Here is a 21893-nt window from a genome sequence, read left to right as displayed (position 1 = left end):
TCCGGACTCGATATACACCATGGTTTCAGATGGTCTGCTGACATAACGTTGAAAAATAATTTTTTGTAAAAAATTTTAAACATTTCTTTAAAATTCTTAAACAAAGTTCTATTTTTTGGTATGTTTGTATGCATATGCTAAAGTTTGTGCATTAAGGAGATTTAATTCTTCAATATATTTTTTATTCTAATTTGTACGAGTATGCTGATCGTAAAGAGAAAATAACTGAGTATCCCTTTTAATATTTTTCATGGCATCCTTAAATGTATTCTGTTAGAATACAGTTACTTTTCACAAATTTTCGTATTAAAATTTGTAAGTAATTTGTGAAAGCTGTGCTTACCTATATTGAATTATTTTAAAATCAAAAAAGTATCATTTTTTAAACAAAAATAAATCGCGGACATTTATCTTGCAAAGGTTTTTAGTGAATACCTACTCAAAAACAAATTTTGTTAAATTTCACTTGATATGTAAACGTCTCTTTGCTGTGCATCTATAATACTTCTAAATCTAAAAGCGACAAATTTCTATTAAGTTAAAAGTATTGTGTGTTTGTGTCTTACTAAATATGCCTCCTATAAGAAGGCGGACAAATTTAGGCAGAAGAACCCCAAATGCAACGAATCAAATTAACAATCTATCTAATCATACCCAGGAACGTGAAGATCGGAATGAGCGTCGAAGAATTCGGAGAAGCAGACCAGTGAAGCGCGACTTACGACTAATAATGGTGCAAGTTTGAATGGAGCTGCTTTTCGTTACGATATGTCAATTGATTACAGTACCTACAACTGTGTTGCTCTTGGACTATGAACTGAGTTTGCCAATATTGTAAGGTTTTGAAATACAAAAATGAAGCCAATGGATTGTGTTGCGTAAATGTAAAGGTGAAATTGATACCATTGCTTCCACCTCCAGAGCCATTGTGCTCATTGGTTTCAGGAATAGGAACAGATTCCCTACACTTTTTAAAGAATGTTCAGCAATACAACGACTGCTTCCAAATGACATCATTTGGAGCAACAAAAGTAGTTCGGGAAAATTGTTTATATATTTTTACACTACATTTTTTCCCTTTACAGATACAAGGTCCAATATATCACAGAGAATGTTCTTTGTTACCACTGCCAGTTAGCGACTACAAGTTTTTGCAAATTTATTTTATGGGCAATTCTTCACAAGAATTCAATATACGTTGTGCACATAATAATGCAGTGAATTTTATTATTTAACCTTACGATTACTAGAGATTTTTATGTACCAAGTTTACTAATACCCACCCGGGTGACCCGTGTTCATTTGCTATGTTGCGTGGTAGATTCATATTTGTTACTTGTTACAGCGTAGAGATATTTATGACTGTTATAATAAACAATGTCTTGTAATCGTTCGCATATATAATTTTATTAAATCTATTTTAATAATATTTTCTCCTAAGTGGAATAAGTTGTGACCAAAGTTGTCCAATGAGAACGACACATATGGTCCGGCGAATTAATTATTAATTATTTGCTTTATTTCGCCCTCCTTATTTCAACAAATCAGCTGCTTTGTTATTGAATTCCCCTGGAAAATACCGTTGTTCCTGAGAAAGCGGTATTTATGAAAGCGATTCACCGTGTCCGAATAAGCAGAAGTTATTTTTCCTAGAGAGTGTGGATAAAATAAATAAAAATATTTTAAAAATAAATAATAAATATTAGTGAAAATAAGTTTGAATATTTTTCTGCAGCAGCTGTTGCAAGGTAAGCGAACATTTTCATTTCTAGGTAAGTGAACATTTTGGTTTCTTTGGACATAGGCTTTCTTACGAAGATAGGGAAGCATATTATCGGAATTTGATTGATACTGACTCTGAGGCGGACGATGAAATGTTTGAGGATGACGATGGTGAAATCGATGTACATATCAGACCAAATTTAGACTCAGATATGGAAGTTGAACAGTATGAAGTAGAGATAAATGATGATACAGATAGCGATGAGGACGATGCCTATAATGAAGAACCATTATCTGCTTGTAATAATGACGGTTTTTTCTCTTCTAAAGATGATACGAAGTGGTACAAGCACCCTCCTCGAATTAACCGCCAACCAGCTCATAATATAATAAGAGATACATCCCTTATGGAGCCTAGTCCCATTACAAAAAACCTTTCAAAAATTGATATATTCAAACTTATATTTAGTGAACCTATAAGGGACCTTATATGCAGATATTCAAACAAAAAGGCTGAGTATGTATACGCCCAATGGAACGAGGTAAATTCTGAAAAGCCATCGCGATCATGGAAACTTATAAGGGATTACGAACTACTAGCCTTTGTTGGAATTTTGCGTTTCACTGGTTGCCATATTTCGAGTAAAGAACCAGTAACTGAACTCTGGAAAAAAACGCTTACCCTCTATATCGCGCGACAATGTCTCGCAATAGGTTTACAGAAATATTACGATTCATCCGTTTTGACTGGCATACTTCTAGACTATCTCGTCAAGAAACTGACAAAGCTGCAGCTATAAAGGACGTTTTTGAGATGGTTAACTCAAATTTGGGCACTTACTACCGACCACACAAATCTATTACTGTTGATGAACAATTATTTACATATCGAGGACGAACTAGATTCACCCAGTACATGCCATCTAAGCCTGCTAAGTACGGAATCAAAATCTGGTGGGCTTGTGATTCTTATAGCTACTACCCACTTCGGGGACAATTGTATACAGGAAAAGAAGGTAATTTGCGGGAAAAAAACCAAGGCGAGCGAGTTGTGAAAGACTTGGTAGCTCCATACAAAGGATCCGGGAGAAATATCACAATAGACAACTTTTTACTAAACTTTCATTGGCTAACGAACTAAGAATTTGGAAATTGTCTATGGTGGGTACAGTAAAAAAAATAAAACATATATTCCAAACGAATTCAAGCCGTCTCGAAATCGGGAGGAGCATTCCAGCTTGTTTGGATTTAACGAAACTACTACAATGTGCTCATATTTCCAAGCCAAGAATAAAGCTGTAGTTATGCTCTCAACTATGCACCCAGATGGAGGTATTACTGGGCCAAAAAATAAGCCTGATATAATTGTGTTCTACAACAAAACCAAGGGCGGAGTTGACACGATGGACAGAATGGTATCGCAGTGTTCCACAAAGAGAGGAACGTTTTGTTGTCCTTTGGCAATATTTTTTAATATTCTCGATGTAGCAGCTCTTGCTGCATATATAATATACGAAGAGAACCAATCCAGTCGTGTGAACCGAATTAAAAGAAGGCGTTTCCTAGAGGATTTAGGTGAGGAGCTCTGCAGACCACATATATTGTTGAGATCGAAATATTACTGGAAGGTTCCAAATAAAATCTGCAATAGAATGCATTTTAGGTACTTTTTATAGATATTGCTTCGAAAAGTATCTCTAGTGTTTATTTTTGTAGGAGTTCCAGCCTCCGAACCCCACGATGATGAGCAGTTTGAGCCAAATGAAGCCCTGGAAAGGGATGCAACTGGACGAATAAAGGTCAAAGGCAAATGTTACAAATGTCTTGTCGAAAAGAAAATGAGAAACACTCGCCAAATCTGTATAAAGTGCAAAAAACCCATTTGCGTAGAGCATAGTGTAAGTCAAACGAAATGTGAAAACTGTCACGCGGGCCCTTCAACAAATCGTTCCGTACGGAAATAGTGTACATATTTTTTTAGTTTACGTTCAATGCAGTAAAGAAACATATTCCTGTGCAAATATTTCAATTACATTCATGAATAAATCGTTTGCAACAACAGTATATATATTCATGTATATGGTGGTCACCAGGGTGGGTATCGGTAAACGACGTACATATATAAAATGAGAAAGTCCAAAAAAATACATATTTCGAATTGTAAAGTCAATTTAATTTTTGATTTTCTGAAAGAACTCAAAATTTTGATCAGTGAGTAAAAAGCATTTTTAGATTGAGTCAATGGTTGTCGAATAATCAATTAATGAAATTCCAAAAGGTCACCCGGGTGGGTATTGGTAAACCTAAGGTTAAAATTACAATGGATATGATGCCATCTGATGATCCTAAAGTTGTTATCAGAGCAGATAAAACTCCTGTGGGCCAACATGTAGGACGTTTTAATGCACCTACTATCGATGAAGTTTCCATTGTTGTAGTTGGAGAAAATTTGGAGTCACGTGATATTGTTTTACATCGTCGAAATTATCAATTACAACGCATTAAGGAAACACGCTCATATGATGCACTGCAATATCCCATTATATTTTGGCAAGGTGAAGATGACTTTGAATTCTCAATCAAGATGATAAATCCCTTTACAGGTAATTGAAATATTGTTCTATGAGATGTGCCGTCATCTACTATATCACCTACTAGTTTAATTTGTTATTCAACTGTCATCATTATGATAAAAAATATTTACAGGTTCTGAAATCAACAAAAGAGTTAGTTCAATAAACTTTTATTCATACCGCCTAATGATCAGAGAAAATGAAGACAATCACATTTTGAAATGCCGGCGATTATGTCACAGATACGTTGTTGATATGTAGGTAAAGATTGAAACGGAGAGATTAACATTCATCAGGTTGAATCATACCAAACTTCGATCTTAAGAGTATATTCACCTTCGAGATGCAAATAATTCTGATGGAAATGCAGAAAATATTGGTCGGATGACTATTCTTCCACCAACCTACATCGGAAATCCCCGGCATATGCATGAATATGCTCAAGATGCCATGTCATATGTTCGGCATTATGGCACAGCAGATTTATTCATCACATTTACTTGCAATCCACAATGGATAGAAATTAAACAAGCGTTATTCCCTGGCCAATCACCTATTAATAGTTACGACATTACAGCAAGAGTCTTCAGACAAAAATTAAAATATTTAATGGATTTAATTGTTAAACATTGTATGTTTGGTGAAACACGATGCTGGAGGTATTCTGTAGAGTGGCAGAAACGTGGGTTGCCGCATGCCCACATTTTGATTTGGTTGGTTGAAAACATTAGGCCAAATGAAGTTGATGTAGTGATATCAGCTGAAATCCCTAATGATAAGTACATCCTGGCTAGAATGAGGTAGTTATCAGAAAAATTATACATGGTCCATGCGGAACACTTAATCCAAATGCACCGTGTATGGTAGATGGTAAATGTTCAGAGCGCTATCCACGGACATTAATATCGGAAACCATGACTGGAAATGATGGTTATCCACTCTATCGTCGGCGATCTCTAGCAGACAATGGAAGATCAACAATTTGAAGTCTTTTTTACTTTCAAGTCTAGGCAATTTCGCACGGCTCTCTAATGTCGTCGCCATAACAGCATCTACATTTTCCGGTATAACCCGTTTGAAAACGCTAGCTAGCAATTGAACATGTCGTTCCGTTCCTTGTATGTGTGATGGAATTTTTGGATCATTAAACGGTGGATCATCTTGATTTAAATATTCTTTCAATGTATCGTACGGAATGCTTCGCGTGAATGGTGGTTCAAATACGATATTTACATATATCATTCAAATTGATCATTTCCGTATAACTTGTGCAATTAAAGTTTATATCTGGGTTTTTATAAACTCTAAGTTCCATTGGCTCGTCAACATCGGTTCGATAGCGAAGAATTTTCTTGATGGCACAGTCGCGCTTTTCTTTGCTATCATCAAACAACGTTGATAACAAGATATTTTTTCCCGAATGCGCATTATATGAATTATCTTTAATTACTTGATTGACAATTTTGCGTAAACGAGGTTCTAGAAATCGTGACCAACCAATGAACTTGAAAAATAATGCACTGCCGTACACGACAGAGCTGTAATACTTGATATTGAAGTACATTGGCACATAACATTTAATTATAAATTCAACCAGAATTCTTAAATTTGCATCTGGATTTTCCGTTGTCACATATAATCGCAATAATCTAGCGGCCTTGGTGAGCCACCGAGAATGTACAATTTTCCCTGGTTTGATGTTAGCCAGATCCACCGGAACCACGCCGCTAGAAATTGCATAGACCATGTCGTATAAGTACTTCGAATCGGTGGAAAATTCAATTTTTTCTGGAGCAGGGGACATATTTTGCAACTCAATTTTCTGGAAGCTGTCCACCACCTGAAAATATATAATAATAAAATAATTAAAAATGATTGACAATTATAATAAATGAGTGATAGCAATAACTTACCGGAAGAGTTTCACAAGTTTCGATTTGACGGCTCAGTTTTTCGGTTGCCGATCTTGGTCCAGTGCTGGTTGATTTATCCAAAGCTTCAAACAAATGCCGAAACGGAAGTTCGTTGAACGAACCAATGCAATGGCCTTTTTAACAGCAATTCGAATCGTCGTATAATTCCACCGTATGGGCCAGTGTTTGTTGGCTCACCGTCAGTGCATATTCCAATTAATGCATCCAGTGGTATATTTTTATCGTTGAAAAAACTATTTAATTTGGTTGTTTTGTATTCAGCGGTTTCATGTTCCACTCTTACGTAACCAATCAATTCGGAATTGGGTTCTCTCAAAATAACAAGATGAGGTTCTTTTACCATCCTAGTATGATACTTCTCATCAATTTTATCTATGGTTAAAGATCATCTTTTCTGCCATCGAATGAAAACGCTAACAAATTGTTATCATCTAACCGTTTGCGAAGCACTTCTTGTCTGCATTTCTCTTTTTCTCTGCGAACTTTCGATTTATCCATGATGATAGGTTTCCCATGCTTATCTTTAATTTTAAAATCTTGCAAAAGAGCGGTTCCCAATGCTATGCTACTCTGTCAGGGACACCAAATCTGCCACATACCAAGGCAAAGTTAAAACAATCGTATCTCTCTGTGTATTGTGAACTTGTGCTTCTATCCATATCTTCTTGAACCGGTGGCGGTGCGTATGTTGAATCATCGGGATCTTGGATTCATTGTAAACTTTTTGATTTGGAATGGTCACTTCACTTATTATTTTTTTTTGAAATATTTTTTGATCTGAAATTAGCACTTCACACTTTGAGTTCTTCACAACGACTTAATGCATTCACAAAAACTGTTGCATTATATATGGTCTACGAGACGAGGTAATAAGAATGAAATGGTAATTTCAATTCTACCTGCTGTGTCTTGTGGTGGCTTAAAAAAAACAACGCAAGCAATTTTACGATCTGCAATTGTCTCACAGTGATACCTTCATTTTTTAAAACGGTTGAATAAAAAACCCACACAACTATGTTTACGACATGCAAATGCATCACAGTGATGCCTTGATTTTAAAAGGGTTGTAAAAACGCTAATTTCTAATAATTTTTTTTAATTTCTTTTCTATTACTAAGTTAAATTCATTTTTTCATTCACAAATGTTCTGACTAAATAAATTTCTAAAGAGAACAAGTAAGGAAGGTTAAGTTCGGGTGTAACCGAACATTACATACTCAGTTGAGAGCTATGGTGACAGCATAAGGGAAAATAACCATGTAGGAAAATGAACCGAGGGAAACCCTGGAATGTGCTTGTATGACATGTGTATCAAATGAAAGGCATTAAAGAGTATTTTATGAGGGAGTGGGCCATAGTTCTATAGGTGGACGCCATTTAGGGATATAGCCATAAAGGTGGATTAGGGTTGACTCTAGAATGCGTTTGTACGATATGGGTATCAAATAAAAGGTATTAATGAGGGTTTTAAAAGGGAGTGGTGGTTGTTGTATAGGTGGTCGCCTTTTCGAGATATCGCCATAAAGGTGGACCAGGGGTGACTCTAGAATGCGTTTGTACGATATGGGTATCAAATGAAAGGTGTTAATGAGTATTTTAAAAGGGAGTAATCCTTAGTTCCATAGGTGGACGTCGTTTCGAGATATCGCCACAAAGGTGGACCAGGGGCGACCCTAGAATTTGTTTGTACAATATGGGCATCAAACGAATGGTGTTAATGAGTATTTTAAAAGGGAGTGGGCCTTAGTTCTACAGGTGGATGCCGTTTCGAAATATCGCCATAAAGGTGGACCAGGGGTGACTCTAGAATGTGTTTGTACGATATGGGTATCAAATTAAAGGTATTAATGAGGGTTTTAAAAGGGAGTGGTGGTTGTTGTATAGGTGGTCGCCTTTTCGAGATATCGCCATAAAGGTGGACCAGGGGTGACTCTAGAATGCGTTTGTACGATATGGGTATCAAATGAAAGGTGTTAATGAGTATTTTAAAAGGGAGTAATCCTTAGTTCCATAGGTGGACGCCGTTTCGAGATATCGCCATAAAGGTGGACCAGGGGTGACCCTAGAATTTGTTTGTACAATATGGGTATCAAAAGAAAGGTGTTAATGAGCATTTTAAAAGGGAGTAATCCTTAGTTCCATAGGTGGACGCCGTTTCGAGATATCGCCATAAAGGTGGACCAGGGGTGACACTAGAATTTGTTTGCACAATATGGGCATCAAACGAAAGGTGTTAATTAGTATTTTAAAAGGGAGTGGGCCTTAGTTCTATAAGTGGACGCCATTTCGAAATATCGCCATAAAGGTGGACCAGGGGTGACTCTAGAATGTGTTTGTACGATATGGGTATCAAATGAAAGGAGTTAATGAGTATTTTAAAAGGCAGTAATCCTTAGTTCAATAGGTGGACGCCGTTTCGAGATATCGCCATAAAGGTGGGCCAGGGGTAACTCAAGAATTCGTTTGTGCAATATGGGTATCAAACGAAAGGAGTTAATGAGTATTTTAAAAGGGAGTGCGCCTTAGTTCTATAGGTGGACGCCTTTTCGAAGTATCGCAATAAAGGTGGACCAGGGGTGACTCTAGACTTTGTTTGCACGATATGGGTATCAAATGAAAGGTGTTAATGCGTATTTTTAAAAGGGAGTGGGCCTTAGTTCTATAGGTGGACGCCTTTTCGAGATATCGCCATAAAGGTGGACCAGGGGTGACTCTAGAATGAGTTTGTACGATATGGGTATCAAATTAAAGGTATTAATGAGAGTTTTAAAAGGGAGTGGTGGTAGTGAAGGCGTTTTCCAGATATCGACCAAAATGTGGACCAGGGTGACCCAGAACATCATCTGCTGGATACCGCTAATTTATTTATATATGTAATACCTGCCAAGATTTTAAGTGTTTTTTATTTCGCCCTGCAAAACTTTTTCATTTTCTACTACTTAATATGGTAGGTGTCACAACCATTTTATAAAGTTTTTTCTAAAGTTATATTTCGCGTCAATAAAACAATCCAATTACCTTACCATGTTTCATCCCTTTTTTCGTATTTGGTATAGAATTATGGCATTTTTTTCATTTTTCGTAATTTTCGATATCGAAAAAGTGGGCGTGGTCATAGTCGGATTTCGTTCATTTTTCATACCAAGATAAAGTGAGTTCAAGTAAGCACGTGAACTAAGTTCATTAAAGATATGTCGATTTTTGCTCAAGTTATCGTGTTAACGGCCATGCAGAAGGACAGACGGACGACTGTGTATAAAAACTGGGCGTGGCATCAACCGATTTCGCCCATTTTCACAGAAAACAGTTAACGTCATAAAATCTATGCCCGTACCAAATTTCAAAGGGATTGGTTAATTTTTGTTCGACTTATGGCGTTAAAAGTATCCTAGACAAATTAAATGAAAAAGGGCGGAGCCACGCCCATTTTGAAATTTTCTTTTATTTTTGTATTTTGTTGCACCATATCATTACTGGAGTTGAATGTTGACATAATTTACTTATATACTGTAAAGATATTAAATTTTTTGTTAAAATTTTACTTTGAAAAAAAAAAATTTTTTTTTTAAGTGGGCGTGGTCCTTCTCCGATTTTGCTAATTTTTATTAAGCGTACATATAGTAATAGGAGTAACGTTCCTGCCAAATTGCATAATGATATCTTCAACGACTGCCAAATTACAGCTTGCAAAAGTTTTAAATTACCTTCTTTTAAAAGTGGGCGGTGCCACGCCCATTGTCCAAAATTTTACTAATTTTCTATTCTGCGTCATAAGTTCAACTCATCTACCAAGTTTCGTCGCTGTATCGGTCTTTTGTAATGAATTATCGCATTTTTTCGGTTTTTCGAAATTTTCGATATCGAAAAAGTGGGCTTGGTTATAGTCCGATATCGTTCATTTTAAATAGCGATCTGAGATGAGTGCTCAGGAACCTACATACCAAATTTCATCAAGATACCTCAAAATTTGCTCAAGTTATCGTGTTAACGGACGGACGGACGGACATGGCTCAATCAAATTTTTTTTCGATCCTGATTATTTTGATATATGGAAGTCTATATCTATCTCGATTCCTTTATATATGTACAACCAACCCTTATCCAATCAAACTTAATATACTCTGTGAGCTCTGCTCAACTGAGTATAAAAATAAACTCCAAAAAGAAAAAAACATACGCATTTCGCTGATTTTTTCATGTAAAGCGCAAAACCGGCGATTTTTTGAAATGTTTGTATGGTGAACCCCCAGGGGGGTTCCAGGGGGTGTGCCACTGGCATCGGTGGGTCGGGCCTCCAAAGTTAATGGAGGTCGGTCATACATTTGGACTCAATTGGAGCACTCTAAATGGGTCAAAATGGGATTTTTCAAAATTTGCCCCTACCCAAAAGTTCGACCCAAATTGGGGGACATCAGAATTCGTTTTAGAGGTATGATTTTCACAGAGCAATGGGCGATTTTTTTGCCTCCCCACAAATCGACCCGGCCTAATGTACATGCTTCCCATCAAAACCAATGGATTTGTGGATAAAATACAAATATAATATGTTTGAAGATATTTTATTTAATACACGAAAAAGAACAGGGAATCCGAATTTACAAATAAATGAAGAAATTTACAACGAGGCATTGATGTCCATTGAGAATATGTGCTTAATGATGTCAAACAAGATATTATGTCAATTGGGGATGCCCCCGCCCAATCGCCCAATGCACGGTGCTATTCATCAAGAGTTACAACGAGAAAAATCGTATGATCTCAATCTTTGAAAGAATCAGTTCAAATAAATCTTCCACTGTTGAACGAAGAACAAAGGTATGTAATTGATACTCTTATGAAAGTAATAAATGTAGGAACTGGAGGGATTTACTTCTTGGTCGCTCCTGGTGGTACAGGTAAAACTTTTTTGATGACTTTAATATTGGCAAAAATTCGCCCTAAAAATGAAATTGCTCTTGCTCTTGCTTCGTCGGGCATTGCAGCAACTTTGCTTGAAGTCAGCCGAACAGCCCATTCAGCTCTGAAATTGTCATTGAATATACAAAGCAACGAAACTCCAACCTGCAACATTTCCAAGAATTCTGCAATGGCAAAGGTTTTGCAGCTATGTAAACTAATAGTGTGGGATGAATGCACGATGGCGCATAAAAAATCTTTGGAGGCTTTAGATAGAAACTTAAAAGATCTACGGAACACCAAAACCAATTTGGTGGCGCAATGATTTTATTATCAGGAGATTTTCGCCAAACATTGCCAGTGATTCCACGTTCAACGCCAGCCGTTGAACTGAGTTCATGTTTAAACTTTAAAGTCTACCAATTTGTAGAAACATGTCAATGTATTACATTTTAGCAAGAATATGCGTGTCATGTTGCAAAATGAACAATCTTGAGATATATTCTCTAAACAACTCATTGATATTGGTAATGGCAAATTTCCTATAGATGTGCTGACTGGCTGCATCACCTTTCCTAAGAGTTTTTGTCAGTTAACGGAATCAAAAGCTGAACTCATTCAAAAAGTCTTTCCAAATGTTGCTCAGAATTACCTATTCCATGATTGATTAAGCGAACGAGCTATACTGGCTGCCAAAAATACTGATGTAAATGAATTGAATTTCAAAATTCAAGATGACAATCCTGGCGAAATTAAGACATATAAATCAGTTGATACAACTAATGAAGGTGATGTCGTGAACTATCCACCGGAATTTTTTAATTCACTAGATTTTCCAGGATTGCCGCCTCACAATCTTCAATTAAAAGTTGGATCTGTAGTTATAATGTTGCAAACTATTAACCAACCGCTACTTTGTAACGGCACACGGTTAGTGATAGCTTGCTTTCGCTATGACTATAAACAAATCCCAGGGCAGTCATTAAGTGTTTGTGGTATTAATCTAGAAAACCCATGTTTCTCGCATAGTCAATTGTATGTTGCCTGTTCCCGTGTTGGAAAACCATCTGCTTTGTTTGTTTACGCGTCAGGTAATCAAATAAAAAATATCGTGTATCATAAAGTACTACAATGAAAATGGAACTTAATTTAGAATAAGTAAAAAAAAAAAATATAATAAATACATATCATAATAGAAATCTGAAATTGTAACTTTCACTGTAATTTTTTAGTGACTATTAAAGGAATTTAAATTTTTCACTTAATATATTTGTTGATTTACTAACGTTCTCTTTTCTTTTTTTTCTTATTAGCTGACCCAGTGTCCCGAATAACAGATAAGGTATTATAAAAAATTTAAGAATCGACTGTTAGGCGGGATGAAGTTCGACAGGTCAGCTAGTAGTTAAAAAAAAATAAAAAGTTCTAGTAAGATTTTTTTACATCTGGACCAAATCTCTGAATTTTACTTGTTATAAGTTTAATCTTTTACGGACAAGTTTTTCTGACTAGTTTATTCTTTGAATGAAGAGAGTTGTTATCATATTTGTCTTATTTTATTCATCATGTTCTTCAAACAAGCTATATGTATCTTGTTTCCCGCTTATATTTCCGATTTCGGTTCGGATTCCAATAAAGCAAATTTTTGGCTCCGATTTCAGTTTCCTTACACTCACATCAGTTACATCCCTATAGTAACAATGATGTAGGTATATCCCCTAATTTGATTGTGAATGAATATATACTTTTATCTTATAAGTGCCAATATATAGAACATTGTTGATACTTTTCTTTAGAGATCGCATTGAGCTGTAATTGACATGCATAGGTACTTGGTTCATTCCTTGCTTTGGCAGATGAGATCAATGTAAGGTTTAAGAGCTTCGCCGCATTCAATAGTTATAGACTCAAACATAAATATTCATCAAAAGATTTGAATGAAACTTGCAGTCTTTAAAGGGTTGGAACATGGAGATGCTGCTTTTCGATGCAGTGGTTCCTTATTAGAATTTAAAAGATGATTGGTCTCATATGGGATCTCGTTGCATGCGGGGCATACATTACGTATTTTGGGGTAGGAAAAATTAAAAAGAAGCCCGACGCAAAAAATGAGAGAAGCTCGACCTTACAGCTCCTTTCCCCAGCAAGTTAGGAACCCTAGAAAATACTTGCGGTTGGTATGCCTGTCGTAAGAGGCGACTGAAATACTCAAATGGTTCCCGGGGAGTTGCCAGCGCAATTTATAGCTTCTCCAATCCAATTGTCTACCTCACCCACCCTTGGCGAGCCCTGTTTCTTTAGCAGCCTAGGCTCTGGTGACCCCAAGCTCCTCATGGAATTAGGGGGTGGGCCGTAATAGCTAATAAGGTTTAATGTGGTCATATTAAATCGTTTCCGAGATGGTCGGGCAGATCGACTATCAAAATCGATAACACTACCCAAAACCTTCGGGAAGTGTCTTTATCGCTTCAACAACAACCTAAATCTGCTCCCAGGTACATACATACATAAGATACAAATTGTTGGATTTCTCACAGAAGTATACCGGAATTAAACTAGCCCAAAAGGGAGCAAAAAGTAGTAGTTCATGTATATTTGGTGAAAATAATTTAAATGCAAATAAAAATAAAAGGTTCTAGTAAGAATTTTTTAAATCCGGACCCATCAGTATTCTACGAATGTTACTTGATACAAGTTTGATCTTTTACGGACTAGTTTTTCTGATTAGTTTATTGTTTCATTGAAGAACGTTGATATAATATTTTTCTTATTTTACTAATCATGCTCTTCAAATAAGCTATTTGTATCTTGTTCCCCGCTTATATTTCCGATTTCGGTTCGGATTCCAATAAAGCAAATTTTTGGCTCCCATTTCAGTTTCGTTACACTAACATCAGTTACATCCTTATAAACAAAGATGTAAGTATATCACCAAATTTGTTTGTGAGAAACAGAGATCATGGTGAATATGCACTTTTATCTTATAAGTGCCAATAGCGCCGTTCCATTGGTTTATCGAGCTCTGGCTCTGGCTCAAATCTCATTGGAACGATCTGGATCAACTTTATGAGAACTGGCAGAACTAATATAAAACATCTGTTTTTTGAAAATAAGAAGAAACGTACACAAAATTTTAAGATACTGATAGAATTATTAACATTTAAATAGTTTCGCACGTAAGCAAACTATTTATTTTCCTTACATCATCTTCAAGTTGTTTACTCTTTCAGTGTTTTTGCTTTTAAATATGGCGAATTATTTTATGTATACACAAATGTACACATATTTAGTTCAGTGCTACAATGGCTCAACTATATGGTTGGCTCATCTCACCAGCTGATTTTATTTTTTTCATTTCACTGTAGTAGGGATTGTCAGAAGGAGATGGCAAACTTAAAATGAAACCAACGAATTTACAACATTTTCTTACTACATACAAATGCTGCTAAGTTTTATGTTTTCATTCCATTCCATTCGTCTAACAGCAACACTCTGATTTTGGCAATGTGAACAAATGTATGTTGTTGCTGTAGAGATGAACCAACCATATAGTTGAGCCATGAGTGCTACCAACTCAAAAGTGGTTAGCTGTCAAAAAATCTACTACAGAAAACGAAACGAACAGAACTGCTATACGGATCAGAAATTGAACCAGATAAATATCAGGATCACAACGTTGTTGTTGCATTTGCATGTTAAATTTCTATCCGTATCTCGCTTAAGTCTCAATGGAACGTAACTAATATATATAGAACATTGTTGATGCTTTGCTTTAGAGATTGCATTGAGCTGTAATTGCCATGCATATGTACTTGGCTCATTCCTTGCTCTGGCAGATGAGATCAATGCATGATTTAAGAGCTTCGCCATATTCAATAGTCGTAGACTCAAACATAAATATTCATCAAAGGGGTTGAAACTTGCAGTCTTAAAAGGGTTGGAACATGGAGATGCTGCTGTTCGATGCTATAGGTATCGAAGAAAAAATCCCTGAGCAACGGCATTCGTACTGAGTTGGTAAATTAATTTGCAAATGCACGCCCGGTGAACGCCGTTTTCAGAGCCAAAGTTTCAACAAATGTGAGTAAGACATCGAGTCCCAGGAATCCCATATTAAAGAGTGAAGTTTTGTCTATTCAAAACTGTTAAAATGTTTAAAATCGGTTGAGAACTACATCAGTTTCCGTCATATTTGTCTGCACAGGGTGGTTCTATATTTGGGCAAAGTAAAGATTTCTTAGTCGTTTTGATACAACTTTTTTTTCCAAATTTGGTTATCTTTCAAATTTTAATAACACAGTCAGTTTTTCGCATATATACAAGATTTATACTCATTGATCTCATAATTAATTTTCACTTTTGATGCAATGCAGGGTTGGCATAGTCTTCCTATAAATTAGTGCATACAGAGCTCCAAACTTGACCAAACCCGAAAAAAAGTAAAAAAAAAATTGGTGATTGGGAAAATTTTCATAGTTGTGTTACATTTTCCTAATTGATCGATATCAGAAAGGTCTAAATCTCTTCTAACACGAACCGAAGAAGACCGGAAATCAGGTTAATGCCAACAAAATAATATGCTCGCAAGAATCCATGGGTACGAAACCCCAGTTTTTTGCTTTTAATTCGGGTTTTTGGCGTGCCCGGGGAAAATCTTGCATGCATTCATTCTGAGTTCTGCGAAATCTAGTAGAAAAATGGTATGATTTTCCAGGTTTTATGGTGTCCCACAGTGTTATTGTTGCTTCTAAAAATTATACTGATTATAGTGCAACGCCGAAACCGGCTTGTGTTAAAATCAAATTTGACAAGAGATGACGGAAAATCGTTCCAATATAGTCAGTTACCCATGCTGTCGGAAAATCAAGAAAACTAATCGATCATCTGGTCCAAATTTCGCTCCCGCGAAAAAAAAATTTGAAGAGATTTACAAGGTATAGTCGAAATAGCTGTCCCCTTGACCGTCCTGATATCACGTTGTATGAATTTTTCCAAAAATATCTAATAAAATGAATTTGTTAATTTTATGTTGTTTTTTATCTAATTTGTGTTTTTTAATTTAATGAATTTAATATAATTTTATTTTAAGGTTTATATGTAGCTTGGTGTGCCTAAATTCATATCTATTTCAATTTTCGATCACTTGAATATTGAACAACACAATATTTGTCGAATGTTCGGGAATTGTAGCTGTACACTCTGATACTTGAACCTCAGGTGCAAACTCGACTGGCATGCCAATGAAATGATGTGATCACGTCGAACCTTTTAGGATGGTTTATTGAATGTACAAAGACATTTTATTTTATTTATTTATTTATTTAATTATTTAAAGTGAACTAACAGGAGTGGTCGACTAACAAAATACAAAGGAAAGTAACATAAAAAAAAAGATAGCGTAAAAATATATACAAGTATAGAATTAAAAATGGAATTAATTAAAATTTACAATTTTGTTTAACATTGAACAAGAACTAAAATTAAACTATCATTACAAATTAAACAAGTAAACTTTAAGATATCAGTTGAGACTGACAAGTATAGCATTGCGTAAGGCAACCAACGAACATTCGATACTAATGCAATTATACAAGTCGTTATAGTACGAGCACCAAACACGTATAGGATCATTTTTGCCAAAATTTATACGACACAGGGGTAAATGGAAGGGCACGTAGTGTCTGGACACCCTAGCAGGAACTGCAAAGTTCAATCGGGGTAGCAGCTCAGAGGAGTCAACCTCACCTAGAATTAGCTTATGCAGGAACATTACCCCGAGTAATATTCTACGATTTTCCAGAGTTGGCAAATTAATGAGAAGAAGTCTACTTCTATAAGACGAAAGATGAAGATTTGAGTCCCAGTTAAAGGCCCGTAGAGCAAAAATTAAAAATTGTTTCTGCACAGACTCAATACGCTTTATATGAGTAATATATAATGGACACCAAACACACGAGCAATACTCAAGTATTGGGCGGACCAGCGAAGTGTAGAGGACTTTGGTCAGATACGGATCCTTGAACTCCTTAGCCCAGCGTTTAACGAAACCAAGGGTACCCACTGCTTTATTAGTAACAGCTGAAATATGTGAATTGAAGCACAGTTTCGAGTCAAACAGAACCCCTAAATCGTTAATCGAAGATATACGCTCCATAAGAGTGCCATAAAGTGCATAAGACGACAGGACAGGCTTCACACGATGAAATGTCATGAACTTACATTTGGAACAGTTTAGAACTAATGCATTTATTGTACACCAACGTTGAAATGAGTCCAAATCAACCTGAAGTAGATTTGAGCAAGTTAAATCCGAAGGCAAGCATGTATAGCAAATATTTACATCATCGGCATACAATAGAGCTCGTGAATGACTCAAAATCTGTGGCAGATCATTAATAAAAAGAGTAAAAAGCAATGGGCCTAAATGACTGCCCTGAGGTACACCAGAGGTAACATGAATTGATTTTGAAATAATATTTTTATAAAGTACCTTTTGGGTTCTATTAGAAAGATAGCTTGCGAGCCATGAAGTCAGATTCTTCGGAAAACCCAGTAAATCAAGCTTCAGAATCAATGGTGGTTGATCTACAACTCAAAAACCCATGCTGAAAGGGTGATAATATGGAAGTACACGGATGTTGAAGCTGACAGGTAATTATTTGTTCAAAGGTTTTAGGAATAGCTGAAAGCTTAGCAATTCCCCTATAATTCTCAATATTAGATCTACTACCTTTCTTGTGCAGAGGTATGATAAATGACTGTTTCCAAATTGATGGAAATGACGCCGATTGCAAAGATAAATTGAACAATTTTACGATCGGTTCTGTTAAGTTCACAGCACAGAACTTAAGCACACAGCCAGGAATACCATCGGGCCCTGGAGAAAAAATCGGTTTCAGAGCTAAAAAACTCTGAAGTACAGTGGCACTATCAATGACTGGATTGAGAATACAGTTAGAACTAACTATTTCGAACGGATAACTACCGGTTTGGGTACAGGTTGACGAATAGATCGATTTGAAAAAGTCTGCGAATAAGTCGGCAATATCATGGTCAAGGCTAGCATTCTTGCCACCCAAAGACAAAGATGATGGAAATCCCGAAGATTTGCGCTTTGAATTAACAAACCCGTAAAATTTTTTAGGATTGTTAAAAAACTCAATTTTGCATCTTGTTAAATACGACTTGTAGCAGTTTTGATTCAGGCGTTGGAAATTAGAACGGGCAACTAAATATTTAGAAAAATCTTCAGAAGAACCAGATCTTTTAAAACGCTTATAGAGCCTCGATTTAATATTGTTCAGGTTAGCAAGTTGCCTCGAGAACCAAGGTGGTTTACTACTTTTAGCCTTAACAAAATGAACCGGAACGCAACGATTAATAAAGTCACTTAGGTAACTATAAAAAATAGACGTGGCAGCCTCAACATCAGTACAAGCATAAAGGTCAGACAAATCGTGGGAAGCTAACAGTTGATTAAGCAAATCAAAGTTAGCCTTTTTAAAACATCTCGAACGAGAACGACATGAAACTTCCATGAAATTAATCGTAGGCAGTAAATAGTCCAGTTTAACCTCAAGTGTGGGGTGCAAAGGATCTTCAGGCACGGATAAGGCAGGGATTCGACTGAGACCAGTACCTATTGAACTATCACCAAAAACTAAATCTAAGAACTTATTTTTAGAGTTCACTACATTATTAATCTGAACTAGCGGCAATTCCATAAGCGAACCAATAAAATCATGCTGAGTAACAGGAGTCAAAAAGTTTGAATCATCGTTGCCAATCCAACTAACGTATGGTAAATTAAAGTCCCAAAGAACCACTAGGCGATCGTTATCACGCAAACGAGAATGTAGGCTGTGCATAACTGCTTTATGGCAATCATAAACGTACATATCTGACCGAGGCGGTATGTAGGAACAAGAAATATATAAGAAAAAATTCGGGAACAAGAGCTTTACAGCTATGAATTCAATGTCAAGCACGTCCTCAAAGCTCAACAATTCAGTAGAAATACTGGACAATACAGCTATCATACATAGCTACCTAAAATTTTGTGATAAATAATTTATTGCAGATATTGAACATAAATGTAATTTATAAATATCATAATAAACCCCCATAGTAGGCTCCTTGGGATTAGTTCGTATGCGAAATCTGCAGAAAACCATATACATATTACGCTGAAAGTCGTGCACTTATTATTGCTCACCTGTTTAACGTTTTAAAAGGCTCAAAATCGGCATTTCTTGTGCAATCATCGACATTTATATTGACCAGGATACAGCGTAAGCAATCTGAGTTATAACGCATAATAATCGAATGCTCAATCTCTTCACCGATTTTCAACCAGAACCAATTATCCTCGTCATAGGGTTGCACGCCAGCCTTACTATCGATAACTAGATTTCGACGAAATTGTTGACAGTCCACAGGTCTACTATGCTCTTTCAGACGCTCATTCAAATCAATTACAGAACGTTCATGCATTACCATAACTGGGAAGATATCCTTAAATCAATAAAATAGTATGGTTAACCATAAATACTTGAACCCATTCACTTTGGAAACTCACTATAGCTTCATGCGGTAACGGCTTCAGCTTGACGTACAATCGTAAGCCCTGCTCTTGTTGCAAAACGACACGGGAAAGCCATTCATGGTGTTCTACGTGACATTCTACCAAACGTGTGACAACTTTAATCCTTAGCTTTTCTACAATTTGACTTGGGTCGCTTAGCAAATCATTAAGATCAATTATAATCGGTGATGGCAAATTTGAAGATTCTAAGCGTAGCACCCTCTCACCCAAAATCACGACTCGTATGCTCAGCATACGCAGATATGATCCAGAATATACAAGCTTATCCGACTTATCGTAGGCAACCAAGCAACGTTCCCATAAACCGTTCGTATGGAAACCATACTCAGAGCAGTCCACTTGTTGTAAACGGATGGGTGCAGCACCTTTCAAGGGATAGAAATTTATCGTTTTCACTGTACCCAGATGCTGCCATTCATTTGCTTTGTGTGATCGTCTACATTTTCGATGTCGTTTGCGGTAAGCCACCCATGCTGTGATACTACAAGCCAGAAAACCAGCACTAACTCCGAGCCAACCAATAACCGTTGGGGATCGCATTTTAATACTGATACACAAAGTAAAATCTGAAAGCATTTATATTAGCAAAGTTGTTTATAAGACAGAATTTTAATCTGTGCCGATCTTCACATGTAGATTACTTTTATACCCAGCTACGCTTGTAAACAGGATATCGAGAAAAATAAATACTTCCAAATTAACTACACGGGTCTATTTTGAACCAGAATAGATTCTTATTTCAAATACGCAAAATCAGATTATAACTCCGCCACTTCTTCGCTATAGAAAGTTTCGAAAAACTTGAAAAAATAAATAACTTTGCTGATGAATGTATTCCATATATGTAATACTCCTATATTACTACTACCATGGTGGTCTTTCTGCCATGACTACTACAGGCTAGATACACTCACAAACATCAGTGCCGATATATAGCTTTTTAAATGTTTTGTTTTTGTATTCAATATTCGAATGTATGTACATAAATTGAAATTTTTTCTTGTCTTGTAAATAAAATTACAAGGCTGCGCAATAATACATATACATATGGTTCTATTCTGAACTAATTTTTCTTCGAGTTATGGCTCCCGAAACATCGAAAATTGCTTAGTCATAAAAGGGGGTTTTCCTATTCATTGTTATAAATCCACTTGGGAAATGAAATACCATTGATATAAAGCTCTTTTTGGCAAAAATATAGCTTTGTTTATTCGTCCAAGACATTTAAAAACCTTTCATATAAATTTTTCTCCAAAGCATTCCTTATAGTAAAGGCAACCTCTGTGTCGAATTTTGTTACGATAGGTTTAACGGTTTTTGATTTATGATTAAAAATATTTGTAAAATTGATTTTATCACAAGTGGGCGGTGCCACGCCCATTTTAAACAAAATTTTTCTGAAGAGTCTCAATATCAGTCCACATGCCAGATTTCAAAATTCTAGGTGTATTATATACTAAATTATCAGGTTTTTCGTGTTTTCCGAAATTTTGTATATATAAAAAGTGGGCGTGGTTATCATCCGATTTCGCTCATTTTCAACACCAATCTATTTTGGATCCAGATAAGCTAGTGTACCAAATTTGGTGAAGATATCTCAATATTTACTCAAGTTATCATGCTAACGGGCGGACGGACGGACGGACATGGCTCAATGAAATTTTTTTCGACACTGATGATTTTGATATATGGAAGTCTTATCTATCTCGATTCCTTTATACCTGTACAACCAACCGTTATCCATTCAAAGTTAATATACTCTGTGTGCAAAGCACGCTGAGTACAAAAACCTAAGGGCGGTTTGTAAATTGCCAACTCTCGAATATATGTTTACATCTCTGCGCCACAATTTTACCCGGTTTTACAGTGCGACTTTAAACTACAGTTAAAGCAGGGTTAAACTCTAGTCAACTTTAACTCTAGTTTAGTCTCGCACTGAGCGTTAGTGATTTTCCGATATCACCTAGTACTCGATACCTACATTCCTTATTGGTACTTGAGCAAAATACTCGAGTATGTACTTGTACTTACTCGTAACCGAACGACACTAGCCAAGGCACTTTTAAAAATCGAACATCAAATGTGTGGCATTTTAAACATCGACTAAAAAACTCGAAACAACTTGGAATTTTAATAAAACGGAACGATTTCGAGAACACCCAA

At 36.1% G+C, this 21893-nt stretch overlaps 1 protein-coding gene across 2 annotated transcripts; it reads right to left on the bottom strand.

Moving 5' to 3' along the window:
• Positions 1-1478: 1478 nt before the first annotated feature.
• On the bottom strand, positions 1479-20605 carry LOC137248192 (mitochondrial amidoxime reducing component 2-like). 2 transcript variants are annotated; one of them, XM_067779065.1, is made up of 3 exons: positions 19704-20605; positions 19341-19639; positions 1479-1649 (listed from the first exon to the last, which is right to left on the bottom strand). In XM_067779065.1, the coding sequence occupies exons 1-3, from the start codon at positions 20304-20306 to the stop codon at positions 1604-1606; spliced, it is 948 nt and encodes a 315-aa protein (XP_067635166.1). In that variant the 5' UTR covers positions 20307-20605; the 3' UTR covers positions 1479-1603. The 2 variants fall into 2 exon arrangements, with proteins under 2 accessions (XP_067635166.1, XP_067635165.1); XM_067779064.1 differs by lacking the exon at positions 1479-1649 and adding an exon at positions 19151-19285.
• Positions 20606-21893: the final 1288 nt, after the last annotated feature.

Source organism: Eurosta solidaginis, chromosome 4 (assembly GCF_040869045.1).
Source record: "Eurosta solidaginis isolate ZX-2024a chromosome 4, ASM4086904v1, whole genome shotgun sequence".
NCBI lineage: Eukaryota > Metazoa > Arthropoda > Insecta > Diptera > Tephritidae > Eurosta > Eurosta solidaginis.
The sequence above is the reverse complement of the archived record's forward strand: the minus strand, read 5'-3'. Positions and strand labels throughout refer to the sequence as shown.

Excerpts from the sequence above, each read along its gene's own strand:
- LOC137248192 (XM_067779064.1), bottom strand. The coding sequence starts at position 20,306 with ATGCTTTCAGATTTTACTTTGTGTATCAGTATTAAAATGCGATCCCCA. Across the intron at positions 19,640-19,703 it reads CGTTACCGCATGAAGCTATA|GATATCTTCCCAGTTATGGT; the intron begins GTGAGTTTCCAA and ends TATTGATTTAAG. Across the intron at positions 19,286-19,340 it reads CCTTTTAAAACGTTAAACAG|ATTTCGCATACGAACTAATC; the intron begins GTGAGCAATAAT and ends GGTTTTCTGCAG.